The 27,715-nt window shown below is 49.4% G+C and overlaps 1 protein-coding gene across 6 annotated transcripts in view; it reads left to right on the top strand.

Moving 5' to 3' along the window:
• LOC146205591 (low-density lipoprotein receptor class A domain-containing protein 4-like) overlaps positions 1-26,846 on the top strand; it is a 70,513-nt gene extending 43,667 nt beyond the window's left edge. For 3 of the 6 annotated variants that reach the window (XM_084590278.1, XM_084590282.1, XM_084590280.1), the window contains 2 exons: positions 24,995-25,167; positions 25,318-26,846. In XM_084590278.1, the coding sequence (XP_084446404.1) occupies positions 24,995-25,167; positions 25,318-25,680 (536 nt within the window). In that variant the 3' untranslated portion in view covers positions 25,681-26,846. The remainder of the gene's footprint in view (positions 1-24,994; positions 25,168-25,317) is intronic. The other 3 variants (XM_084590279.1, XM_084590283.1, XM_084590281.1) reach the window with 1 other exon arrangement.
• Positions 26,847-27,715: the final 869 nt, after the last annotated feature.

Here is a 27,715-nt window from a genome sequence, read left to right on the forward strand (position 1 = left end):
CGTTTAATCCCTGGTGCCAATTTAGTCTTACTGCGTTTATTTCAAAATAAGTTGGGGCAAGACTTGTACTAATTGCACAGGCAGGTTGTAGTCCACGAATCACTAACGGCCCTTTATATTCGGCGCACTTTTGAGCAAGTGATCATTCAGTATTCAATATTTAATGAAAGAGGCGAGGTATCGACTAAGTTGTTTATTTCAGCGTGAGGACAGCATGGTACAGAAAGGCTCGATGCAGGAGGGTAACTGCGTCTGCAGAACTACGCCACGCTTATATATACGCAAGAACATCGCACCCAATGCGCTTACCCACGAGGAAACGGTAGCCTGTGTAGTAGAACCGGCCAGGGCTTCATAAATGTGCAAGAACAGCATAAAACTGCCGAGAGAGTGAGTGCACGCGATATTCATTCGGTCTGCCGTCCACATCATTTGCGTCCTTGCCTCGGTAATGCATCAAGAACCCGCCCATCTAGACATAGTGTTGTCCAGCACGAAAAGAAAAAAAAAAAAAAAAAAACCTGTGCGGCACAGCAGCGATGAGTCCGACGGTAACAGTGCCTTCCAGACGAATGACGGTTTGGCTACAACTTCAAAAGGCTTGTCGACGGAACCTTTTACAATAAATTGAATCTTCATATTTGCTTAAAAACGGTGGCGTTTAGGCATAACGATAAAATGTTTGTATTCAATACAACATTACTTTTTTTTTTTTTTTAACTTGCGTAGTTGGGACGCACTTCCTGAGGCAACTGATTTCTTCACTGTGGCTGGATTGGGTGCCGCGGCAGCAGGGGGGCCACATCTGCGGCGCTACGACCGTACTTAGTCGTCATTTTTCCTGATTCTTTCGACGGATAGATGTGACGGTGGAGTCGCTACAAAATACTCGCTGGCTTACAAAGCGCAAATTTGAGCAAGGCTCAGCTAGCGAAATTCATCACCCATTCTTCGCTCTTCCTTAATCTTGCGTCATGCTATTTTCGACTTGTTCCCGTGAGCGAACTTTCTTTTTTTTTTTTTTTTTTTTTTTTTTCTGGGCAACGTTGTTTAGATGACAACACAAACAAGGCATTGTGAAGTAAAGTTGTGCCTTCCGGGACAACATCGATGACTTCAATGCAAAAGCGAAACTCGCTACTGCATTATACTGCAACGACAGATGTGCGCGACACTATGTTAGTTGACCTTGAGCGCATCGGAGTAGGTCAGGAGACATATTTCTGAACGAGCTTCGCAGAGCGCAGCCTGTATTCAGCTCGCTGTGATGCTACATGTGGCATCTGAGGTGTTTCCTTTCGCTCTGCGTCGAGTTTCGGCGTTTTGTGCGACAGAAAGCGATGGCGCTCTTCAATCAGTCTTCAGTCCGTAAGACTAGTTTTTTTGTTTTTGTTTTTTTCGTAGTGAGGACGCCAGAAGATTGGTCCCTGTTCGCTTATAGCCTTCTGTTTATCCAGGCGCCGAGTTTATCCAAGCACTCCAGGTTGTAAGTGGGAGATAAGGCGCGTTTCATGTGGTGTTGCGTCTAGGGACAGGCTGGATGTCTGTCGGTCTGATGAAATAATCAGTTGCCTTCCAATAGAGTAACATAACCGACAAGAAAGGACACACGGGCCTTTTCGCGGCTGAGCTCGAGATTTCACGATTGCGCCAGAGGGCGTTGCACCTACAAAAAAAAAATAAATAAATAAAAATAAAAAAAACGTGTAGGACTTTGAAGGAAGAACAGACTATTGACAGGTAGAAATAATGAAATGCAGTTTAGTTGGTTGCCACAGTCAAGGTAAAAATAAATGCAAAATATATTAGCAGTCACAGCTCGGTGAGATGCGCTGCCGTCGCCCGATTCCATCTATCGATTTATCATTACGAAAGAAACGGCCGTGGCGGCATGGCTTCGGTGGTTGCGGAATTGTAGCATATCCAGTGAATTTTCAAGATGTAAATGGCGACTCAGCGCAAGCGCCTACATGAAGCTATATATTATGCATAGGAAAAAATTAAACCGAAAGTAAAATTGTGGCCTCCGAGATTTGGCATATTGAAGCGCCCCTCTCTGAGGTTTGCGCGCTTCGCTGACTACGCTAGGTGCACCCACATGGAAATGTCCCCTCTTTCCCGTTAGCTTACTCTATGGATTTGCTGGATGGAACATGTTTTCACTTCTTCCACGCTTACTTAAAGCATCGCCGCTGCTTGCGCTCCATTTGACCGCTGGTGTGCGCCGTCGTTTTATCACTGCTGCTCCTCTCACGTTATCGGTGGCAACAACGTCGACGGGGGATGATACGCTTCGACCGGCGCTCGGTTTCACGCGCCATTTTCGCTGGAATCTGCGCCACTTATGCGCTGTCCTTCTACCACGGTGCGAAAACATGATCGGTCTCTTCAAAGAACCCCCATGTGCAAATTAAGTACTGGTTGGTTTATGGGGTTTAACGTCCCAAAGCGTACTAAGGCTGAGAGATTCCGTAGTGAAGGGCTGCGGCAATTTCGACCACCTGGGGTTCTTTAACGTGCACTGACATCGCACAGCACACGGGCACCTTGCTTTTCGCCTCCATCGAAAAGCGGCCGCCGAGGCCGGGATTCGATCCCGCATCCTTGGGAACAGTGGTCGTGCGCCATAACCACTGCGCCACCAGGGCGGGGCGCAAATTAAGGTCTGTCAGTGCAAGTGAAGTGTTGCAAATAATCAGGGCATCGTCACTGACACATGGCGGCAGCCTGAAAACAGTAACAAAAACCACTGGAGCAGCGAGCTGCATCAGCGGCACATGATGACTGCCGACGAGCACAGTGCCCGCGGCAAGGTTTTCCGCTCGAGCACAAGGTGAAGGCGTATACAGCTGTCGGTTAGCTGGGCACCTTCTCTTGCACAAATATTTGATTCGTGAGTTATTGATATTCCTGCGGTATGCCCATGTGGGCGCCTGAAAAAAAAAATAAAAAAAAAAACTTCATGCCTTTCGGGCCCCATACACGTCGCCTGTATTCCGCGTCTGGCATTGGATGACAGACACCCTTCACCAAGTCACTGCCGTTGTCACAGGTTGACTCTTCAGCCAACCAAATCTGTCGGAAAGTTTCGTAAAATACAGAAAATACTTAATCTGACGCAGGACATGGAAACATAGCTTGTATAGAGTTGAATGCATCGGGAGAGCTTTCAAAACGCCCACACACGTGATACACATAACAAAGCTGTCGGCTGTATCCTGGCCGTGTGCAAACGGAGTCGGGGAGGAAGCCTTTTACGATTTCAAAACGAATGGATGAGAGGGACGTTCGTATTATTTGTGGTTGCTGCCTTCGCTTGATCGGAGCGTCAACCATAACTAGACGTCCGTAGATAGTTAGACCAGCCCTATTGTCATCCTGCGCGACCGGGGAAATGGGAGATGGACGGCTGGAAAAATCGCTATAAACTTCGACAAAAGGGACCGTCCGCCATGTCAACGAACCAAGACAGGTGCACGCGCGCGTTCCGGCCGCGGGTAGTATCGTTGCGGGCGAAAGCTGCGCGCCGCATTGTTTGGGACGCCTCGTGGGCGGTGCTGTCCTTCGGTGAGCTCTCGGATTACGTGACACGTGGAGGAGGGAGCCGCGCTGCTGTCGCTGTCTGGACCACTTTGTGCGTCGACGCTCGGCCAGGCTCGGTCAGTGCGACGTGTTCCGACGCACGTAACCGAACGCCGCCACCGTAGTGCCTGCGGACCAGTCGAGCTGCCGTAGTGTCCCGTCTCGGCGGTGTACTCGTTCCTCCGTTCATATCTACTCTCTCCCCACCGCTGCCGCCTCGTCTCGCTGTCCATCTGGCGCCGGTGAACACCGTTAGGCGTTGATAGCTGTCGTCTCCGGTCTCAGAAACGCTGCGGCGCGAAGTTTCGCGAGATGAGCTGCAAAAAATTGGTTGCATTTGCGTCTTGAGGGCGCGAATAAGGTCCTGCCGGCCGACGTGCGTGTGTCGGGGGGATTGCGGGCCTGTGCGGAGGCAGACAGGGCGCGTCGGCGCAGACTTTCAAGGTCAGCCGGCCATCATAGTCGTCCGCTAGGAAGGGCGGCCCGTGGGAATGGTCGCGTGCCGGCCGTCTGTCTGGCTTCGCCGCCGGGGGTTCCATCTTGGACGCCCCCTCGGCCAGACGGCCGGTCCCTTCTGACGCGCGATCGATGGCCGTGTCTGGCGAATCCGCACGGCGCCGAACCGAGTGGCCTTTGTTGTCGCGTGCCGCAATAAGCGCACTTTTGGATCGGGTAGGAGGAAATGGATACGCAGCAGGTGCCTTCTTCGAATGCGGAAGTGCTGAGGCGGCTTCCTCGTCGTCGGGCGGGTAAACAGGCCCGCACGTGCTCCCATATGGCCGCCAACCTTCGCTTCCTGGTCTGACCACGCACTTTTGCTCCATGACGTTTGTTTGCTGCGCGCACTGGCCGCCTGCCAAGCGATCTGCGCCGCGGCTCCACAGCCGCTGCACGGTTCACTCGGCTACGGCCGCTGCTGAACTCTACAGGCAAATCAGGCTATCTTTAGGCGCCTCGATCGTTCCTTCTTTATGGGCCCTAATCCTGATTCAGCAGCTTTTTTCCCCACACTAGGGGAGCGGGGTATTTAGGGCTCATTCACGGAGGCGCCCAGGGGTCTCGTCTTAGCGTCTTTCACTAAACAGGCAGGCTGTAAAATCGCTCTTCCGCGTGTCTTTGAAGCCTGCACAAATGCCGTCTCCCGCCAACATATATATATATATATATATATATATATATATATATATATATATATATATAGGATGCGAGAACATTTAACGTACTTGGCCGCTTAAAAAATAATAGAGCGAAGGGTACGCTTTATTTAAAGAAACATTTTATTAGACTCGACGTTTCGATCGGAGACCGATAGAAAGATCGGTCTCCGATCGAAACGTCGAGTCTAATAAAATGTTTCTTTAAATGAAGCGTACCCTTCGCTCTATTATATATATATATATATATATATATATATATATATATATATATATATATATATATATATATATATTTTTATTTTTTTTTTCATGCTCGTTTTGCCCCTGAACGTGAGTGCGTAATATACTATATGCACCTGCTGGGGCGAAATGATGCAACTGTCGATGTGGTCTTCCTTCGCTCTGAGGGACCCGGCGGGTTAGGTTTCCGTTTCAGCTGAGCGGGGCTAGCTGCTCCTGTTGCTTTTTGCGCCGTCTGGCCAGAGAGCACCGGCTGTGTGCTACTGCCGATGCAGCCTTGGGCTCTCCTCCTGTCCCCGAGGGAAGAAAGAAAAGCTAGATGTCCTTCGGCGTGCCAGGAAACTGCGCGTTCATCCCTCCGCGGCGGCCAGACTCTCCGAGCAGCACTCTGCCCGCCAGTTTGGTCCTAAAGAGGCGCGCGCTTATCGCGTCCCTGGGATTGGTGACGCAACGTGACCGGCTGGTTCTGATGAGAGACGCCGTCTGCGGCGCTGACCTTGGTTGCGAACCGTGGGCGGCGCCTTGGCAGCCGCGCGCTGCCAGGTTATTCGCGCGCCTTTCCTCGTGTTTTTGTTGTCGGCTCGTATTCGGTCGCGTGCGATAAGGGTTCCGCATCGGCTAATTTATGTTGCAACGGCCCATGGAGCAGCGCCAGTGCTGATGCGGCGCCTTTTGGCCCGCGCGAGTATTTATTTGCATGGACTTCTCTCCCCTTTTTCCGTTATTGGTTTCTGTCGGCGGCACACATCTTTAATGCATGCTGTCGGCGCTCTCGGCTCCCGGCGGACTGCTAGAAGTCGGCGCGACGGCCCGCAGGTATGCCTTCGGTACGCCTGTTCTCGCACGTCCGGGCCACTTTCGCCGCGGAAATCGGCCGCCGCGCGAATGCAGTCCACAAGCGCTCTCGGCGACGCTGTCTTATCTGGGGATAAGTAGGTAAGTTGTCTCCTGTCCGCAGCTATTTCTTGGAGAGGGCTCCCTCCCTGATTAGAAACGCAACAACGACGACAGGAGTGGCCAGACATTGTAGACACGGTCGAGCATGCGTCGGTGTAGTGCATCCTCGAATTCCACCTCCCGCTCTTGGCATTTGCCCTCCGCAGCCTTCTCTTCCTTTGCCGGAATATCAAGACTTGGACGCATGCACCCCGGCACGTCGTTCCAGTGCTGCAAGTCCGAGTGCGGATGCCGGTATTGCGCACGATTGCCCTTGTTGCCACAACGATCGTGTCTTTCCTGGCTCCGTCGCAAATGACAAGACGGCCGCCGCCTGCCTGGCGTGCGAGTGATCGATCGGGGAGACGCGGAGGAACATTAATTACCGCGCGTCCTTCCGGTACAGCGTTGAGCTGCGCAGGGCTCCCGCGTCCCCATCGGCCAATCAATGGAGTCCGTTGATGAGGTCGCGTGCTTTTTCTTTTTTTTTTTTTTTTTATTCCTTGCTTGGCTGAATACTTTCGGTCTAAGGACCCCTCTTCCTCCATCTCAGTCGTTGACTGCGCTTCCACGATAGTTACGCTTCCTTTTATCTCATTTTCGTTACGTACAATCTTGCTGCGTAGTGCTGACTTGCTTTTTCTCGCCTCGAGTTTTGCTAACAGTCAGCTGAACGTAGTTATCGGCTACGAAAAATACACAGCCTAGATGGGGCGATTCTTAATCTGAGAATGAACCCAGCTGTCGAGGACAAGTTAACAAGTACGTACAGTGTTTTGCGGGATGCGCTCTTCTTGATGATCGATGTGCGTCAGGAGAACAAATGTTCCATGCCCTCCAGTGTGTATAAGGTGCAGTAGTGCAGATTTTACCCTGGACCTCCGAGGATGACTTAGTACAAATCCTCTAAATAAGTTAACTGTCCGCGCTGATAGAAACGAATTACTAGTGCGTTGTCACTCCGGGTTTCGACGCGCCACGGGCCATCTGGTATTGATCCATGTTTTGCCTACTCTGCGGAACTCTGCGTCCCGCTTCTTCCAGCTTTTCGCGGCAGGCTCGTAGCCAAGCTCTGGCCGCAGACAAATGGGCTCGCTGCCACCACAGCATCTTCCTCCCCACCTCTCTCGGTTTGGCTGCGGGCAGCACCAAGATCGGCAGAATTGGTCGGCGGCCGAAATTTCTCGGCACCGCTTCTGCGAGCGACGTGAAAAGAGAGCCGCTGTTGGCCCCTGTTGTCGTGTCCCTTTGGAGACTGCGTCATCAATGGAAATCACTCAACATGCTGATTGGGTGAAAACTGGAATTCGCCCGTAATCAGTGCGGCGAATAAGATTGCAGTGGAACGGTTGGGAAAATCAGCAACGCGTTGAAGTGGCCGCGCTACAAGACACACCTTGTTTGGTGTAGGTGTCCGCATTGACACCCCCACCGTTTATGTACCCGCCTCGTTAGCTCAGCGGTTAGGGCGCATGGGTACTGAACCGCTGAAGCTAGGTTCAATACGGGCCGCGGGAGACGCAGCGAAACGCAAACGGTGCCCTTGTAACTAAAGATCTGCAACCATCTAGAGTTATCGACTACGGCGTGAGTACGTTTTCTCGGGAACGGTAAACCCAGCGTTTACCAATTTTGTAATCTCGTTTCTGTCGATGTTGTATGTTTCGCAACGCAACTCCGTGGCATGCTGACGTGTCTCCCTGAAGGACCTGAGCTTATCGATAACGGATATTCCAGAGCCGTACTTATGCACGCGTTTTGAGCAAGCAGTACGCAGGGCTTTCCTGGTGCGACAATCACGTGAGCTGAGCGCCTGCTCGAAGGGCAGAACGTTTAAACGTCGGCCACTGCGGGCACCTTTACGCTCTGCTTTCTAATCTCGGCTGGTGACACATCTTCAGCACGCTGACTACCCTTAGAAGTACCGATGCTGTGCTGGATGCGCAACAGCTCCTCGTACGAGATACGGGATAGATTTTGGGTGTCATTGGGTTCACCATGAGTGCAGACTCGGAATGCCAGCGATGTTGGAGTGTTTTGTTAGTGATGGTTGTACATACACGTGTTAGTCCTCATGTCCTCCCATCTTGTTACGCGATGTGATGCGGGACGTCAGCCTCCGGTAGCAGTAAACGAAAGCTGTTCAACAGGGTTGAGGGCAAAATAAAGGGTTAATTTTCGGAATCTTGACAATATGAGAGTGGTTCTTCAGGGCATAAAGGCGCGATGTTACGAGGCATCAAACTCAATTTTAGCACACTAGGCGATGGCCGCAAGTTGCCAGTTTTCCGTACAAGCTAGTTATACGTGGGGTGGAATTCCTAAAACCAGGCTTTGATTTAGCACGTTTCCTTAAAATCAAGTTGCACACTATTTTAATTAGGTTTGATTTTATGGGGTTTAACGTTCCAAAGTGACTCGGGCTACGAGGGACGCCGTAGAGGAGGGCTCCGGAAATTTCCACTACCTGTGACACGGGCGCCTTGCTCTTTGCCTCCATCGAAAAGCGGCTAGAGATTTTATGCCGCTGTTTTATTTATCAGCAGCGAAGGCAGATTCTGGCGGGCTGTCTGTCACTCGCAGGCATGGGGTTCGAGCCTTTCTTGTACCTGCGGCGGTCATTTCATTTGTGTGTGTGTGTGTGTGTGTGTGTGTGTGTGTGTGTGTGTGTGTGTGTGTGTGTGTGTGTGTGTGTGTGTGTGTGTGTGTGTGTGTGTGTGTGTGTGTGTGTGTGTGTGTGTGTGTGTGTGTGTGTGTGTGTGTGTGTGTGTGTGTGTGTGTGTGTGTGTGTGTGTGTGTGTGTGTGTGTGTGTGTGGAAAATTACCCGGACAGTTTTTATGGGCGCTTCTGAACGTCCACCCGCCGCTGCGGCCGGTTTTCGATGGAGACGAAACGTCAAGGAGCCCGTGCATTGTGTGATGTTAGTGCACCCCAATTGGTCGAAATTTCCGGAGCTCTCCACTAGGATGTCCTTCATAGCTCAGTCGCTTGTAACCATCCATCTTGTAATCTCATGGCCCCGCCACGGTTGGGCATTGACGATAGCTTTGCCCAAGGAGGCGGGATGGAATTCCGGCTGCTTTTCGATGGAGGCGACAAGCCAGTCGCCAATGTTCTGTGCGACTGCCAGTTCACGTTAGAGGACACCAGGTGGTCGAAATTTCTGGAGCCTTCCACTACGTTGTCTCTCATAGCCTGAGTCGCTTTGGGACGTTAAACGCCATAAACCAAACCAACTATATTCAAATCCCAGCTACCTGATATCCATGTTGTACGTCGGCAGTGCGCGCACACAGTCTCGCTAGTGACACACTCGTATGTCTCGCTTTTCAACCGCAGCACTTGTTACGACTGCAGCTTTAGTTCGTGAAGATGTGATTCGCCTCGCGAATATATGCCATGACGAGGACATCCCGTTCGCTGTGAGAGCGCTCTGTGGGCGACGCGAACCGATGACTTGTGGGTTGAAAAGAAGGGGGGGGGGGGGGGGGAGGTAATATTTACCCCGAGACGCGCCGAGGGCACGCTGCTCTGTCGGCGGTAGACGTGCAGGAACCTCCCGGGTGGGTAACAGCGCCAGCGGCGCGCGCCCCGTCCTGACCGTCTCTCCGCCGGCAGTAAAACCCAGCCTGGCGAAATAAAAAAGGCCGTCGCGTGACTTGCATGTGATGGTGAGGGGATGTTGACAAGCGTATTGACGCCGCTATCTTATCGGCCCTTCCCTGGCGGGGCGCGTGGCTGTAGGCTGTTGCTCGTGTAGAACGCTCGATGACGCGCTTCGCTTGTACGTACTGCACTGTTGTTCACGCACATGCTGGGGCTGGTCTTCTTAACCGGCTCGTAATAAATCGAGCTTGTTTCGTTCGGTCGATACTGCCGCCGGGCTTCGTTCGCTGGTTCTCGCGATCTTTCATCTCTCGTCCGGTAGCGCCGTCCACACTCCGTGATTTGAATGTAAAGGCGGCTGTTGGTGGCCGCACTGCATCCCGCGCCCGTTGTTTTGAGAAGCCGCCGCTGTCTAGGGGGGCCTTCCGCCTCGCGAAACCGGCCACTTAGTAACATATCCGCTTCGGTGGTGACCTTGCGTCCGAACGTTGCAGGCACGCGCGCAGACAAGCGGGCCAGCTGCAGAGCCGAGACGCGCTGCTTTCTCGCCACAGGTCGGCTCACCTGTGGAAAGCGCACGTCGTCTGCGTTTTTGAGCGAGCACTTCCGCGTTTCGAGCCGCGCGTGCTCACTGGCTGTCACTAAGTCGACGTGACGTAAGCCTCCGTCTGCGCTTCTCGCAAGCGTGGGCGTCCCGATATTTGTCGCCGCCTGTCCCTGGCACAGATTCGCGGGCCCCAACGAGGAAGCGACGGAATACGGAAGAAGGCGTCTGCCGCCGGCGGCTACGCTTGGTCGCCGACGCTCCTGCGGGGCCCCGTTGGTTTTCGCCCCGTAACTGCGCAGCCAATCGCGGAGGGCTCCTCGTTTGAGCCTTGCTTCGTTAGTGCCCCGGTCTGCGGAGGCCATGAGGAACAGATTCCGGTCGATTCCCGAGCACGTTATGGCGTGTGCCCGCATTGGCCCCAGCTGCGAAGGAAGGCGCGGGGGCAAACCTTGCGCGGTGGCGCGCTCTTCGTGCTGCGAATCTTACGTGTTCTGGCGCGAACAAACTTCCGGGTTCGCCCTCTTAGGGTAAAGTTGCTGCAGCCATCTTCTGCTTGACTGCCGCTGACCTCAGCGGAGTTTCACTCGAGCTATCGGATTTTGTTTGACGCAGCCACTAAGAACGCGGATGCGGCACGGCACGCCGCGTTTTGCATCCTGTGAAGCGCCTTCACGAGCCATTGCCTCTGGTCACACTTGTTAGGCTCTTCGTTTGCTTGCATTTCCGGTGTGCTTTTTCTAGAGCCAGCTGGTTTGGTGAACGGCGTCTGTACGTCATGACTTGACGGGCGCCCAAGAACCGTCCTGTTTTTGTAGCGTGCTCTTCCGGGCATTGAAGTGTACCGCGAGCAGAGGCGCGGCCGCCCTCGCATTTTGCCGAACCTGTGTTTTCCAGACTATGCTAGTTCTGGGAGTTTAGTCTAAGTTATGACGCAACTAACGAGATTACGCTAGTGCGAAGTGCATGGGTTTACTGGGCGAACAAACATTTGCAAATAATTGAGAGATAAAAACAAAAACGCCTGGTTAAGTTGAAGATCGACGGAATCGTTTATCTTCTGATGGCAAAATTTAAGTTCAGAGAATGGAAATTGGGCAGACGGTTTTTTTCTTTTGAGAATAGAGGTTTCTTTTTTTCTTCATGTTATCTTGGACTTTCCTCCTTTAGCGGACGCGCGACTAGTATCATTTGTGAGAGTTGTGAAGGCCTCATTAAAGTCTTACTTTGTCTTCTTTAGCAAAACCGATCGATTCTCCTGCCGTGATCAAGAAAACGTATACAATTTACTATACAGTTAAAAATTAACCTTCCAAGAAACGTGGTGGTCAAAATAGAAAATAAAATCTTTAACTAGTTGCTACCCGCGAAGGATGTCAAATGTATTGAAAATCATGTCTGGTACTTAAAATCTTAAATGGCGAGCTCTAAGCCGCGAGCAATACGATGTCACATCAGTTCTTGAGAACAGTTTTTTAATGCGTAAGCATTAAGTGGGTGTGTTTTCAAGGTCGTGCCCCCAGAAGTTTGTCGGCAGGATTACGTTCAAACGAAACGAGTGATAAGGAAACGAATGGTTGCACTAGATGGAGGATGAAAAAATATCGTTGGGGAAAAATTTTGTGAATGCGGAGTAATTTGACTTAATTGGCTGTAATTAGCTATCATACGTCGAAATAGCCAAAGGGGTAATGTCGACATCCGAGGGGAGTCACGTGGTACCCAACTTCCTTGGGGTGTTACGTCATAGTGCTCCGTGTCTCTTCTTTCCACAAAGAATACTTCAGCATTGCCCCAATGCGGGGTGCCGCAGTGATATCTCACTTTTTTTTTTCTAAAGTCCTGTTTATTATTGATGGCTAATTACAAGGCCAACTAGCGTAATTGTCAAAGTCTTGTCCGCCGCGGCTGACAGTTTGCTCCTGAAGAGATCTTCTATCTGTATCGACAGCGCGGGTTTTGGCAATGCTTTAAATAATCGCTGAAGCACCGGGCGTACTATTCTAGAGGTCAGGCGGGCGCCTCCTATTACTTCGTTGTGGGCGCCAACGTTCACGCAAAACCGTTCTCGAGACCGCGCGTTACACTGAACAAAGCGTATCGCGTGAAATTAACCGTTTATTTTGTTTCTTTTCTTATTGAATGCAATAACGCTAAGTGGCGCCGAAAATAAACGATGAAAGTTCGTCGGAAACCATTTTTTTTTTTTTTGGCCTCTGCGGTAGAGGGATGGCAATATTTGATTTTTCGCCGTCCGTTTTCTTGTTCAAGAGGAGCGTTCCGGTCTTTCTTTCTCCCTCTTCAGATCCGTGTGCCGCCTTTTACGTGTTATATATATAGCGGCTGCGCAACACTGCATTGAAAAACCGGCGCGCTACATGTAATACTTCAGGCCTTCTAATCTTTCCCGCTTTTCACTCCTCCTAAATAGGAGTTCCGGAATAGCAAAAAAAAAAAAAGAAAAAACTTAACGCGCAGTGTTTTGTGTCTCGAGTAATTGGACCCGGCTGAACAAGCGGTTTCCTCATTTAAACGGCGAGAAAAAATGGAAAGGGGGTGGAGGAAGGAAGCAAGCAAACAAAGGAAAGGTTCACTTGTTCGTAATTGTGCGTGGTTATAGTTATGGGAAGCTAAATTTCCTTTTAATAGCGTGCCGACCAGACCTAGCTTTATGGCAGCGCGTATGCGTAGCCAGTGACCGTAACTGCAATCATTCTCCAAACTCGCACAGTTGCACAAACGAGCGTGTGGTCTTTTTGTGTGCTCAGCAGCGTTTGTGTACGGCGAAAGTCTCGTGGCATGGGATGGGGGAGGCCGGGTTTTTACCAATTAACCTTTAATACGCTGAGCGATTAATCTGCGCGTTTTCCTATTCGCAACTTTCACGGGCTATAGGCGGCGCCACTGGAAATTCAATATGGCTGCCCTTAAGGGGATCCGGCTGTCATTCTTCATGTGCGTTGTGCTGGACTGCGTTTTCTGAAGCTCTATGAAAATACTCGCGCGAGATTTCTGTGGTGCGAAGATATGCACGGTATTGTCAGTCAGCGTACAAGCCCTTTGTGAGCATGCGTTGCAGGGGTGCGGTGCAAAAGATCCCTCGAATGTGGCTGTTCAGGTATGTGAAACATCCTGCGGACTGTGTTGTGCGGTAAGCACGGCAGGTTCCCAGGAAACTAATGCTACGGAGAAATGTTCGACGCAGTCAGAATAAACATGAATATAGATAAAAGTTACAACTTTTATCCAGGGATCACGGGCACTCGCGAACTGCAGCATTTCAAGATGTCGGGCTGTGCATTCACGCGCATAGCACAGGCTAGCCGAGCGGCCAACCCCGCATTGTACGTGGCCTAATTTTTTTCTTCGCTTCAAAATATGTGCCATCGCATCGAAGTACCTACTATACCTAGTTTCGGCACAAGAGAACATCACTACAAAGTAATAATGATGGTCTACTGTGATCACTTTAACCAACCTGCTTTATACTTAACCAGCCAAAGGACGAGACACAGGAGAGAAGAGGAGAGGACGAGGCTCGTCCTTTGGCTGGTTAAGTATGAACCATTACCAACTTGCCCAGTCGTCAACGTTGTTGAATTTCAACCTGCTTTTATTTTTTTGCAGTACATCTGATAGGGATTGACTTTCGCAAGTGATGACCAGTGCTGACACACATTTTTTCGAGAACAGTTACTTGGCAAGCAAGACAGCTAGAGTTCCGGCTTCGAGAACAAGCCGCATATGGACTGCGAGTGTATGCGGCGTAACGTTAAATACAAGCTCCTAGTCTAACGTTCATCTGACAGTTGCTGATTGAAAACACTGCATTCACTCAACCGGGTAGGAAACAAGCGTTTTTAATTTCTGAAACATGTGCTGGCCATGAATTGGTCGGCAATAAAAAATGTTACCATCACGTATGGCTCGCAACTTACGTCTGTGAAACATCTATTAGAAATGAGCACTGAAAACCGTCATAGCTTTAGTCGCAGTCTTTTTTTTTTTTTTTTTTCGAAATTTTGTTTTGCTCAGTATAGAGCGGCAAGGAAAAACGAGACCCATGCATAGCATCAGAAATAAGACAGTTACACCACTCGTACTCTCACTAAGGGGGTGTTTCTTCGTCGAGCAGGATTAGCACGATGCTTTTCACGGTAAAGTAACCGTCTTGATTTTACGGAGATATTAATTACCTTAATTATCCTCTCCTTCTTGGGCATATAATCTGGCGGTAACATGTGCAAGTTTATCCTGCCTTTGACCGCACAGTCAGAACACATCGGTGTATAGCAGAGTCGACTGCTTTTATGCTTTCCCATCGTACTGCGTGCCCCACACACCAAAGTAGAAGTTATATTATTAATCTGTTATGGCTGCTAGCCAAAGCAAACTCAAAAAGCAGTTACGCACTACAAACGCTGCTCGACCGAGCTCCACGCAAGAATTTCCGCGGGAGACACAGCACCAAGCTGGAGAAGCACGAGCCGTTCTCAGAGTATCCCCCCAAGGGCGGTACCGGAAGCGGCCGCGTGGCGGCGACACTGTACGTGAAAGTTGCGAATTAGTTTTGCGGCCCGCTTTCAGCGTCATTATGTGTGGTGTCGGTGTAAAGGTCAGCCGCGTGGTGTTTTGAGGAACTGCGCCGTTTGTGTTAAAGGCGTCTGCCGTCACCAGATGGCGCGGTTTTGCTTTTCTTTTTTTTTTTTTTTTGCATCTCGTGCGCCTCGCGCCCGCCGTCGGCTTCACCCGTCCAGCGTTCCCACAGGCTCAGTCCGGAAACGATGCATGAAATAAAAATTGGTAGACTTTCTGCCAGTATGCATATTATTCACACAACTGACCACGAAGCTAGATGCTAGCAAGGCCGCCGTGAAGTAGTACGGTCGCTTGTTTTCCCTGGTTCTCGCTGTCATGACAAAAAAAGTATGCTCCGGATCAGGCCGGCTTAAGGCTACAAGCCCGATTACAATTAGTGTGTAACTTGAAGGACTTTTTGTTGGGCTAGTTGGTGCAGCATTTTTTAACAAAAGGACAAAGCGCTAAGGACACATTCCGTGTCTTCTTTCTTGTGAATGTGTCGTTAGCGCTTTGTCCTTTTGTTAAAAAGTGTGTAACTTTTATGTGGCACAGAGAGGCGGCGGCACACCACTGGCCGCGAGGGCAGCTTTCGATCTACTTTTTATTCTTAAATGATTTCTAGAGACGGCTTATCGTAACAATTTGAGAAAAGAAAGCAAGCGAATGTAGCCGTTTCGTGTCACCTTTAGGAGAAACGCTAATCGCGCTACATTTGTTGGGTCAACCGATCATTCATATACTCTTTACTGCTTGAGCGGCTACTGCGGAAGTTCCCACACCTCCACTGGGATTCTATTCTTAAGTATCCATTATCCATTTCGGATCCATTTAATCTACCCTGGCTACTTTTGTTGGGTGACAATCAGGCAGGGTGTTCAAGCGTCCACTATCAGCAAATCGGATTTCAGCATTGCCTAAATGACTCAACCACCTGTTTGCCGGTATGTGCGGAGAGTGGCGATGGCTTGTCAATATCGGGAGCTGCTATTCTGCAATTTCTCTGACTGGGCGTTAGTTGCGTTCGCCTGGCGATGCCGCCATGCTGACATCCAAATGCAAGGTAAATGGACAATTGGTACCTATTTAATAGTGACCTTAAATTATGTCCCATGCTGTTTCACTAAATAGACAACCAATTTATTAGTATATCGTTGTCTTCAAGTGGGACAGGTTCTTTCACACTTGCATTAACCTCAGGTGACTGAATCGAAACAGTTCCTTACCTGGCGGCATCTCGTAAATATTTGCCGCAAGAAATATCATCCGCTTGTTGCCCAAAGACTGCCGTTGTTGCACGGGTATTCAGTTTTTCCGGTCCCTACTCGACAAACACAGTGTTCGGAACTCGCACGAAAGGCTGCCACATTTTCGGTTGGGGCTTGAAATTCAGAAGCTGCTCGTCTTAGCCCAATTGAGTGAGTTCCAAGTGGAACAGTGTAGAGCGACACACGCGTATACCACCGCTTCTCTTCTGTTAATCATCTCCTTTTGGTTGTTATCTTTTTGTTAATGCAGACAACTGAGTAAAAAAAAAGATTGTGCTAACCGCGGCAGCTTTTAGCAGCTAAACTGCGGCCGGCGGAAATGAAACGACCAGGGAAATGAAGGAAAGAAAGGGGCGAAAGAAGAAAGAAAAGGGAAAAAAAGCACATCGCTCACATCAGCTAATCGGCTTAGATACTTCGCGGCTATTCAAGACACTCTGTGTGCAAAAGACTTCAACGTGTGCCCTTTCTCCGTAGAATGCCTTGCCGCCCCCGCTGCTATCCGCGCGTTCCCACATACCAGACAGGAGGTGCCGAGCAACGCGTTCCGGTTCGAGGCTATTTTCCTCCTCGCCGCGAAAACGGTCTATATTCCATCCATCCATCCATCCATCCGGTTTTGCCTAAAGAACAAAAATCTTTCTGTAAATGCAAAATACAATATAACTGCAGGTTTTTGTTTAGCAACTGCAGGTTTTTGTTTAGCAACTGCAGGTTTTTGTTTAGCAACTGCAGGTTTTTGTTTAGCAACTGCAGGTTTTTGTTTATCAACTGCATGTTTTCGTTTAGCAACTGCATGTTTTCGTTTAGCAACTGCAGGTTTTCGTTTAGCAACTGCAGGTTTTTGTTTAGCAACTGCAGGTTTTTGTTTAGCAACTGCAGGTTTTTGTTTAGCAACTGCAGGTTTTTGTTTAGCAACTGCAGGTTTTTGTTTAGCAACTGCAGGTTTTTGTTTAGCAACTGCAGGTTTTTGTTTAGCAACTGCAGGTTTTTGTTTAGCAACTGCAGGTTTTTGTTTAGCAACTGCAGGTTTTTGTTTAGCAACTGCAGGTTTTTGTTATTCAAGGAGAATGTGTGTGTGTGTGTGTGTGTGTGTGTGTGTGTGTGTGTGTGTGTGTGTGTGTGTGTGTGTGTGTGTGTGTGTGTGTGTGTGTGTGTGTGTGTGTGTGTGTGTGTGTGTGTGTGTGTGTGTGTGTGTGTGTGTGTGTTATCGACTGTTATCGACGCTGTAGTTATAGCCGTGTTGATAACATGAGTGAAACCAGTGTTAGGCCCAACTTTGAGGGAAGAACTGACCCGAGAGCGGTCGCCTTTCAAGAGAACCGGAAGGGAGAGCGTTTTTTTTTTTTGCCCTTTTTGTTTTTGTCCTGACCACCTGACAGGACCCGCGGCCCAACCAGTACAAAGGGTACGACGGACATCAATTGCGTCTTGCACGAGCAGGGAGCCCTTTTTGTTCGTCGCATGTGCAATACGTGTTGCGAACTGAAAAAAAGAAAAAAAAAAAGGTGCGCCTATAAAGCACTAAACTCGTTAATTCGACCAACGCGCACAATTTTTTTTTTTTTTTGTGGCAGTCTGTAAGCATTATAAATATTGTAATAGACAGTATACTTCGTCGCATTTTGACCAAAAACTTGGGAAAACGCTGGCTTTTATTCACAGGAATATTCCGTCTGCCTTCTGTAGGCATATACTGTTGCAAAAGCACTTTTCTTTCCTGGTTATAAACTGCTGACTGCAGGCACTTATACTCGCAGACTTCATTTGCTTCATCTTGGTTTGCCGAGCATTTTGCGGATGTCGCCCGCTCGTACCGCTGGTTCAAGACGGGGTTCCAGGGCTGCTGCCAACGTACACCTTCCTCTTTCGGATTAAGTCTGAGAGCAGTTCGACAAGCATTTACTGTGTCTTCAGATTCCGGTTCGAATAATTAGAATAGGATGTGCCATCTCTGTTCACAGTAGGTTCCCTGATTACATTCGATTATGTTCAGTAGTTGCGTTCGATTAGGGTTGCATCGGCATGGAGAGAGGAAATTCGGCCAGCTTGAAGTAGGTTTTCTTTTTTCTTTTTTTGTCAGAAGCATGCGTCTACTTGTTCGTTTCGTCCCACAATGCAGCTGTTCTCCCACGGTTCCAACTGACGATGTGGAATTCTTCTGTTGCTATTGAATGGCGGCGAATTTTTCTCGTGACAGGCTCATGAATTTCGTATAGGGCACCGACGACTCTTTTAACTGCACAAAGGGGGCTCATTTGCATTTGGAACATCCAGTACGCTGTCTCTAAACTTGGAGTCCTGCAGCCACTCTTTCCTAAACTTTTGCGCATACCTGGCAGGTCCCTAGTTTGTAACCTAGTGAGGCTCTCCCTTCGTATGCTACGCAATAAGTTTTCACCACCACCAGTCCGCCTGACCGTATGCCTGGTAACAGCAGACTCGTCGATTGCATTAAAATATGCCGCTTAAATCAACTCGTATAGACAAGCGTCAGCCCGTGACGTCAGTGGAGATGCGGCAGCGCTGGTGACAGCAGTGACTTTCGTGGTGTAGGCAAAAGCGAGCGCCGTCTGCATTAGATGCGCGGCGCTTGCCGTGTTTTCGGGCATAATTCCCCAATATTTCTGCAAACTATGATGCGGTTGATTGCGCCACGAGGCACAAAAAACAAAATGGCACTTGTTTCAACATGCGGTCGGATAAAGATGAGAGCGAAGGGCAGCGGCGTTGAGCGCGACAAGTAGACTCTTTGGTGACGGATTGTCTTCGCGGCTAACGTGCGTTGCAGTTCTGCACTGAAACTAGATCAGTTCGTTTGCAACCCTTAATTGTCATGATTGCTTTTCGACGGCACGATGAATAGCGCAAGAACAAACGCCTGCAGCTCGTGCCCGTTTTGATATACTATCAAGTCATAAGAAGTTTAGACGCAATATTCCGTGTGCATATATGACCCCGCGGGGAAGCTGCACTGTGAGTTCCATTCTTCTGCAGTACTGCCCGGGTATATGTTCACACAGAAAAGGACACAAAAGCTGCTGCGAAGGTAATTGCAATTACCTTGAGCGGTCACTGTGTGATATTGCCGAAATAGGCACGCACTTGCATAGTAGCTTTTTTTCTGCTTTTACATTCGCGAGTTAACGATCTTCATCGCCGGTTTTATAGTAAACATGTCCCGCAGCGTTATTTCTCATATTTTTTTAAATTTATTTTTGGAGGTCATTATAAGATCCTGACGAACGTACGAATTAAATATCCACCTACAACCTAGCTCTGGTCGAGCAGGATATTTTAGTATATATGGTACATGGAGTTTAATGTCCCAAAGTAGAATCGGCTATGAGGGTTGTAAAATAAGCATAATAGATGACGCACATTCGAATAAAAAATTTCCAAGTATATTCAAAAACATCAGCAGATCGCGCAAATTTCGCTGCAAGCGATCGTGGAGAACGTTAATTTGCAGCACTCGTGCGTCTCTCCTCTGAGAGCAAAGAAAAAAATGAGCGCATTCTCACAGGCCTTCATGTATATATTAACCTGTGAATGACCTTGGCTACGTATGAGACAGATGTCAAACGTCTTTTTTATCGAGCAGGCGAAAACAATTGTTGGCAGCGCACTATGCGAACATGTTACAATTACTAAAAGATTCAGTTATTAAATATGAAATTTTATTACTTAAGTTGGCGTTAAAGTGAGCTAGAAATGTAATTTCTAGTTCACTATATATAGTTGCCGATAATACTGTTCCTTAAGTGAAAGTGCTTGAAGCAGCTATAGAAAGGCGCGCAGCCAAAAGAGTCGGCATTTGAAAGCACACTTTCAGTCATTCACATCGTCATCCTCCTTGCATGCGCTAGGAATGGGTCCGGGAGTTGAGCAATGTTGACTATTAATCTTTTTTGTACATTGCGCTTTCTCGTTTTAATTTACCTTAATCACTCACTGCAGTCGCCTACGCACCGTAGCCGCGCGCTGTTGAGGCCACGAATAAGGAAGCCAATGCAGCCCTCTTTGCCAGATAATTGCAGCAGTAATCGGCTGATAACGTGCTGAACTACTCTGGAGGCATAAACCAAACTATTTCTACGCAGAAGCGAAGCTTGCGCTTCTGAATATTCGCACGCGCGAACTGATTTCGAAGGCTGCGTCGCTTGGCGCAGTGTAGGCACGCGGCGCTTTTGCCTACACCCCATGTCGCTGCCGATACCAGCGCCACCTTTGTTTACAAACATGGCGCTTGTCTGTAAGGCGTAGTGCGATATTATTGGTCAAAAAAGTCTTGAAGCCAAAGGATTTTTGCCTCAGCCACATGACGCCGTCATGGCGCCATTAAAGACTAAAGTGCCGTGAAATGCCATGAGACAGTTTCCCGCTGCGCTAAGAAATTATTTCCGAGCATTTTAAACTCCATTTGGCCTTTAATAATAGCGTGATGGCTCCATTTAGCGACTGAGACGAAAATTATTTGGCTTCTCGATTTTTGACCGAGACTGTATGTCAATCATGCTCTCACAGCGGAGTAGCCTCGAAGAATTGGGTACAGTGTGAAGGAGCTTAGACTATTCTAAGCAAAAATTGCATACCTACCAAGAAGTGCAAAAAAAAATAAAAAAAATAAAAAATAAACGAACAGGATATGAAAACCGCTAAAACTCCTGCCTCCCTTCATGCACCATTTTTATCCTCTAAACAGTGTAAAAATTGGCTGAATTTGGAGTTAATTAAAACTGCTAACTGGGCAACACTATACTCATTTCTCTCGCCTGCATGCAGCGCGCGCACCGGGGCGTGCGCCTCCCGTCTCGCGTTCCCCTCGGCGGTCTGTCTGGATACGGTGACGAAATAAACTGGTCTTCGTCGTCACATGACGAGGCACGTTATTTTTTTATGTCAACTCGGGCGCCTTGTCGCATCTGCTACCTTCCTATAGTGTGCACTCAGTTAACGGGTAACTGGATCTCGTCGCTGTCTGCACGGCGAAGCGAATTTAGCCTGTAAGTAAAAAAAAAAAAAAAGAATAATAAAAAGAAACTTGAAAACACTGGCCGCTGGTTTAATTTAATGGCGGGATTTCACATGCAAAACTCTATGATTATTTCATTTCTTTTTACTTGAAAATGAGCGAAATCAAGGAACAAACATTAAGTCCAATTATGCCTAGTCAATCTATACACCTTTAAGAAAACAATGATAACGAAATTGGCCCCGTAACGCCAGAAAATTCTGCAAGCAAATCTTATTTTAGGTTTAATAAAACGAGCCAGGTACTGCTAATGAGCCAATTATACTCATAAAAGCCTTCTTTGTCAGCTTGAGCCGCGTAGCTTGGAACTGTTTTGAGCGTGTTTTATTTACCCCTCCTCCTGTGCTCCTTTACGATCAATTGCGAAGGGTATGAAGAGCTCGGTTGAAGATATAAACCCAGAAGAGGTTATTAACCTCGTCGCCGAAGGAGCAAGGATGCGCCTCTATTAGACGCTGAACCTCAAAGTGGTTAGGTGGGCTGACTGGTATTGGCTTCCTAAATTCATTATATTACTAATGAAATGGCTGACGCAGACAGGATATGACTGGGGTGGCGTTTGTCTGGTCGTTTTATGTCCTGTCTGCGTTTACCTTTCCGCTACTAATAAAGAATTTAGGGTTATATATTGCAGTAGAATAAATTATGTATCCCATAGGCTCTAGTTTATGCTCCGCCTCAATGGCTCGAGGGTGAGGGCTCTCGACTGCTGAACCCAAGGATGCAGGATCGAATCTCGGCGGCCGCTTTTCGATGGAGGCGAAAAGCAATGCGCCCGTGTGCTGTGCGATGTCAGTGCGCGTTAAATAACCCCAGCTGGTCGAAATTTCTGGAGTCCTTCACTACGGCGTCTCACATAGCCTGAGTCGCTTTGGGACGTTGAACCCTGTAAACCACAGAAATAAAGTTTTTGGAACAGAACTTGGCCGGTGTAGACGTTGCACATCGAAAAGAACCAAATTCAGAAAATGCGTGCAGATATTGACCACATTATTCGCGTGATAGTTTTTTTTTATTACGTATACATTGTAAACCAGTAAAATTCCGCACTTGTGCACTGATCATTGAAAGTTTGCGTTCAGGAGGGAGCGGATAAGGGGTGGGTGATGGTTGCCGGTCTCTGTCTAGGAACAATTATGAGATTTGTTTTCACGATACTGCAACAAGCGTGGTCGTTCCTTTGCAAATAATATATCGTCGTTGTCTTGCATGAATATGATCGACGACTGCAATCCTGTTTCCTTATGTCCTGCAATGCTGTAGCGCCCGCTTCTGCATTGGCGTCCTCGAAAGCCATGCACAACGCATGTCAAAGATCGCTTCATTTTCCCCCGGGGTCGATTTTTTCTGCTTATTCTTTTTTTTTTGATTATTGCAAACCCCTTGATGTTCGTCATTCGCGTTATTCCATTCGCGGCGAGATCAATGGACTTCTGGCGGGAACTGGCAGGTCTGTGCAAAGTCCGCCTTGCACCGCGTCTGGGCAGAACACCCTCTGACGCTGGGGCGCTTGTAACCTATCGAGCACAGGTTGTCCGTGGCTCTGCAACGAAGGCGCTAGGCAGAAAAAGCGAAAAGGCGGGCTTTTGTCACGGGAGTATTGTATGGGCAAGTGGGGCGGTTAGGGGAAGGGGAGAGTTGGAGAGACGGCGCGGGGTCGCTGAGGAAATCCACTCCCCACGGATCGGGAACAAAAGCATGTTTCCTTCCCTTTCCTGCTGGTGTGATGCTGACTCCCGTATCAGCTGCCACGCGACAAGGACGAGCGAACCGAAAGTGTACGAGGGCGCGACTTTCGACGCCCTGAGAGCGTGACGCTGAGCGGACGTCGAGCGGCCCATTCAGTGTTCTTGAACGCCGAGCCCGATTCGCGCCGTCCCGTGTCACAGGAAGCCGACGCGCCAGCCGTCTGGCGTGCCTTCTTCACGCGTCGCGGAGCGCACCGCCGAACGCCCTGCCGGTTCGGTTGGGTGCATATGGGGCTGCGTTGTGTGTGGCTACGTTAGCTTACTTTAGGTTCGATCTGGCGGATTTTATACTAGTTTTATGCGCCACACATTATGTTTAATACAATGCAACCACTTTCGTTTATTATAAGCGGTTAAGAAAAAGCGCGTCGTTTTCGCCAGCACGTTCAACCGTATGAAGGCAACACACCTTACGTCCGAAAAACGTACAGCGGTGCGTGCACGTTTTTCTTGTAACAGATAGAAGGGGCGGGCGATAAACAAAAGGGTCTTAATTTGAGAAAACGGTGATAAACACTGCGAGGCGCGCGACGTTATGCAAGCGCCATCATCGTCACCTGATGAACGCTTTTAGTAACTTCGAGGTCAGCCTTGGTCGTCGGCACGAAGCCCATTCCTCTGCCCGTGTTCAGAAGGGTGCCGTTCGTAAAATTTTCCGTGCTCGTAGGGGTGCGCCATTTCCGTGGAGTGTGCCTGCGCTCGCCTGCGAAACTCTATCCGCGGAGAGCGCTCTCGAGATCGCTTTCTGCGGTGGTAGCTGCTGCCGGAGGCAGCTGACGAAGTGGCAGCTGATAATGATGTGCAGAGCCGAGCTAAGGGTGCGCAGGAACAAGAGGAATCGAGACCATGCCGTCTCCTCTAGGCCAGCCGCATACATGCGCTCTTCGTGCGGGGACCGTCATACATGGGCTACTGAATCAGACATTTCTCATGTGGCGACGAAGAAACAAACACGCACAAGGAAACGACGAGATGCTTTGTCTTACAGCTGGGTGCAGATAGCCAAATCTGGCTGAGCATTGCAATATCGAGCGTTACCAGCGCACCCACAATTCTACTTCAACTTGTAGCTTGTAAAAGCAGCGCAGGCAAGCACGACGCTGCTTTCTTGTGTTCTTTGTCAGGCGACTTTATTATAATTCTCTGCCGTAATGCGTGCGTTCCTGTGTGTGGGGAAGGAAAGAAGATAAAGGTTTATTTATTTTTTTTTTGTAGTCTGTACTGGAAGTGCGCTTTCGATAAATTATTTTTGTGTCTGTGTTTGTTACGAGTGTGCGGCAAGGATGTTTAATGGCATGCTCCTTGTACCCACGCGTCTGTCTGCAGGTATACGTACAGAGTGTGGCTAGCTCAAGTCGTATTTCTTGTTGTTTTTATTTCTTGTTGACCGCATTCCCTGTCACCAAGGCTCACTTTGCGATTTTTATTTCTGTGCGTAAAGAAAAAAAAAAACTTAGTGGACATGTGTAGGGTTGTATCACCAGAACGCTTGACGCATGATAGGCCTCATTGCTTATGTTCAGTAGAACCATACGACTCACATCACCTATATATCGAATTTAGGTGGCTGCTGATTTCGGCTTTAGGGAGTGCTAAGTGACAAAACGTCGCGTTTTCCGCCTCTTCCTTGTACCTTGAATCAGCTGCAAATGCATCAGCTGCAAATTTCGCTTCTTATTGTGTGTTGCGCGCTGCTAAGGCGCACTTAGTGGCTTCTCGTGCATTTTGTCCCCTTTCTCGCTGTCGCTTTAAATGCGAAATAGCACCTGTGCCGAAATGTGCAAGATATTGGTGTCTCCCAGTTTTCGGGCATACAGTAAGCAGGGTAGTGAACGCCCTGCCTAGTGCCTGAGTGATGCTTCGACTAAGCGACGAAGTGTTGCCCAAAGACTAACTGCGACTAAAAACTAAGTGCTGCTTCGGACGTTGCCCCCCCCCCCCCCCCACACACACACACACACACCTTGTTTTTTGCCTTTTCACATTGTCGTCGTTTTTGTACATTGTGTAAAATACGAAAGCTGTGTTATCAGCGTATAAGGTTGTCAGGAATTCCTCGCGTAGCAGCACCATACTGGGAAATAGAATGGTTCGTGCCTGGGTTCCACGTATTGGGAACTCCGCCGTGCAACTAACCGGTATGTTATGTTGCACGTCTTTTCAGCGGTCGTTTAGGGAGAGGATCATGTTGAGGTAGCGTGAAATGGTCAGGCGTAAATAGCGCAATCTATAGTAGAAACACAATTGCATGCGAATGAGCGAATTTTGTCGCGCCTGACGAGTGTGTGTCTGTGTGCAGCAGCAGCAGCCTGGAGCCAGGTGGTGAGCAGCCTATTCAGCCTGGGGCTGGTCGCCTGCATCGTGAGCCACTACAAGATGGGCGCCCGGTCGTGGAGTGAGCGGCGCAGTCGGCCGGCGCCCCACGACCCGCAGCCCTACCAGCACGCGCTTCTGCCGCCCCCCGTGCAGTCGGTGCGTGCCCCGCTTCTCTCTCTCTGTGCACAGCAGAAGCTACGAGTGTGTGGCGCAGAAGCCTCGCGCTCGTAGCTTGTGTGCTTCAGAACCACAGAGTGGATGTTTGTGGTCTGTCGGGGTATTGAGGCCGTGTGTGGTGGTGCGCAGGCGCTGTACTCGTCGGCGAGCGCGGCGGAGCGGCAGCGCGCCGCCTTGGCCGCGGCCCGCGACGCCCAGGTTCGCGCGGCCTCTGTGCGCACCGACCTGGCGCTCGAGCTTCCGCCCACGGTGGCGCTGCCCGAGGAGCATCCGCTGGCCGGCAGCGTGCGGCTGCGAGACGCCGACCAGGAGCAGGAGCTGTACGGCGCGTGCGTGCGCGCGCCGCCCAACCGGACGGTACGCGACGGGAGCCCGCCGTGCGGCGGCGGCGGTCGGCTGCGGCGCGTCGTCGTGCGCTCCAACTCGGTGACCCCCTGCAACCGGACTGCGCGCTGGCACAGCCCGGACTGCCAGCGGCCCGGGGGCGTTTGACCCCGCGCCCCGCGCTATCTGTCTTTCAATGGGCCATGTGATACGCTTCAGTGCCTGCCCCCCCTCGGGCCGCCGCGGCCCGCCGCCCCTCTCTTTGTACAAACACGCCGGAGGGAAGAACAAAGTAACGAAGGCATTGCCAGCGCCTGCTGTCCGGGGTCCATGGTACAAATGTCTTCACAATTAACTCTCAAGCATTCCTAGTCATGTTGTTGCTGCGAGTAGAAACTACCAAATGGGCAAGAGAGTGCTTGAGGACGACGACGTGTGCAGGTTTTTCCGCCGAGCCCGTGTCTTACGCATTCAAGAAGCCTGTGTACAAAGGCCCACTCATTCTCTGCTATATATGCACCTGCTGCTACACACACCTTTGTTTTTGCTTCTCTTTCTCACACGTGTAACTACGTTAGGAACAAAAAGAATAAACTCAGTAGTGTACAAATCTTTTTTTACACACACATACTCATGGGCTTAAGTACTGTTTACAAAATTGGCCGTTCTCCACAAGCAAAGCTTTAACCACCACTGCTGCTGGTTTAAAAGATACCGTAGTCAAATCTTGAAAAGCTCAGATAGGGCAGTGGCTTATTGCACTATTTAATTTTTCGTTCCTTGTGTTGCGCTCTGTCCGGAGCGACCTATGTTCTTTATTTCTTAACAGCCTTCAGCACGAATTACGAGTTGAGTTTGCCGGCAGCCGCAACTGACTCTTCGAAGGAAAACTGTTAGTCATGGCCTCCCCTGCGATAGAGCATTTGTGAAGATATTTTTCCATGATCATTCGCGCTTGGTTCCTGCAAAGCTCAGTAGGGAAAGAGTGGACAGATTGAGGGGCAGTTGTTGCACACGCAACAGATGTGTATATATTGTCCAATGCCTATTACTTGTAGAGTTCACCAATGTCATCATGACTGTCTATATTCATCATTAAAAATAACTACTGCTCTACTTGTTCATGAAATTCACAACTTGAGGCACATACTGAGTGGCTGCAAAGTATTCCCTCATTTGAGCAGTCTGTGTTACCATCTTGGTTACAGATATCATTTACCCCATGCTGATGAGTTGTACAGACATGCAATCCCCGGTGGCCCCCCATGTGAGCCCTCGCAACTGCTGCGGCTCGGTGGCCGGCTGTCTCGCTCTGTCAGGAGAGATCGTTGGCGGAATAAAAGACTGCAGAAACGCCGATGTTTGGGTCGCATTAAACCAGCGACTGTGGAGGTTAGTTGGGGCTCTATGCAAGTCGCTCCCAGCCTTCGTTTCCTGTACACGCGGAACTGCAGTGTGCGGCGCTGCTGTCTGCCTGGAAGCCGATGCAAAAACAAGGAAATAAAGGGACTCCTCGCAGTGTGTAGTCTTGAGAAAGAAGAAACAACGCCTACTGCAGACCCTGCTTCCAAAGACGCGCGGTATTCTCTGTAGCGTATATGTGTGTAGTCTACAGATTATGCCCGCATCCATCTTGTAGCAACAGATATGTAGCGAAACCAAGAGCATGACACCAAGGACTTGACGATACTGCTGGTGCATGCAGTGGCTGCTATGCAACGTTTTGTTTTTCTTGTTGACGCCACTATGTGTTCAGATTAGGGTATTTCGTTGTGCTGACACAGTTTTGGAAATGCAAAACGTGGACTTTGCTTTTCATACCTCACTAGTCATACGTGTTAGCTGTACACTGTGGTCTCGTGGCACAATAAAACGGCGCGGTTCGGTTCTCCAGCACTGCCCTGTCACCAGAGCTGCGCGTTTGCGCCACGCCACGGAACGAGCTATCCTCGGGCATTTTTTTTTTTTTTTTCTCTGCAGTAGTATCAACGCAAAACTAGGTTTGAATACGGTCTTCTATTGGATCCTAGGTTATTTATGCATCGGCTAATCTCTCGAAACTTTTGTTAGGTTTAAGCCTTGGTCTTCAGCGTGGACTCCTTAAACGCGTCGGATCATGAAGGAAATTTGTCAGCGTGACGGTCTGCTCTAGAAATCGGCACGACTGAATAGTTTTTGATATCTGTGACAAGATGCCAGGGCG

Source organism: Amblyomma maculatum, chromosome 1 (genome assembly GCF_055883805.1).
Source record: "Amblyomma maculatum isolate TAMU_Amacu chromosome 1, ASM5588380v1, whole genome shotgun sequence".
Taxonomy (NCBI): domain Eukaryota; kingdom Metazoa; phylum Arthropoda; class Arachnida; order Ixodida; family Ixodidae; genus Amblyomma; species Amblyomma maculatum.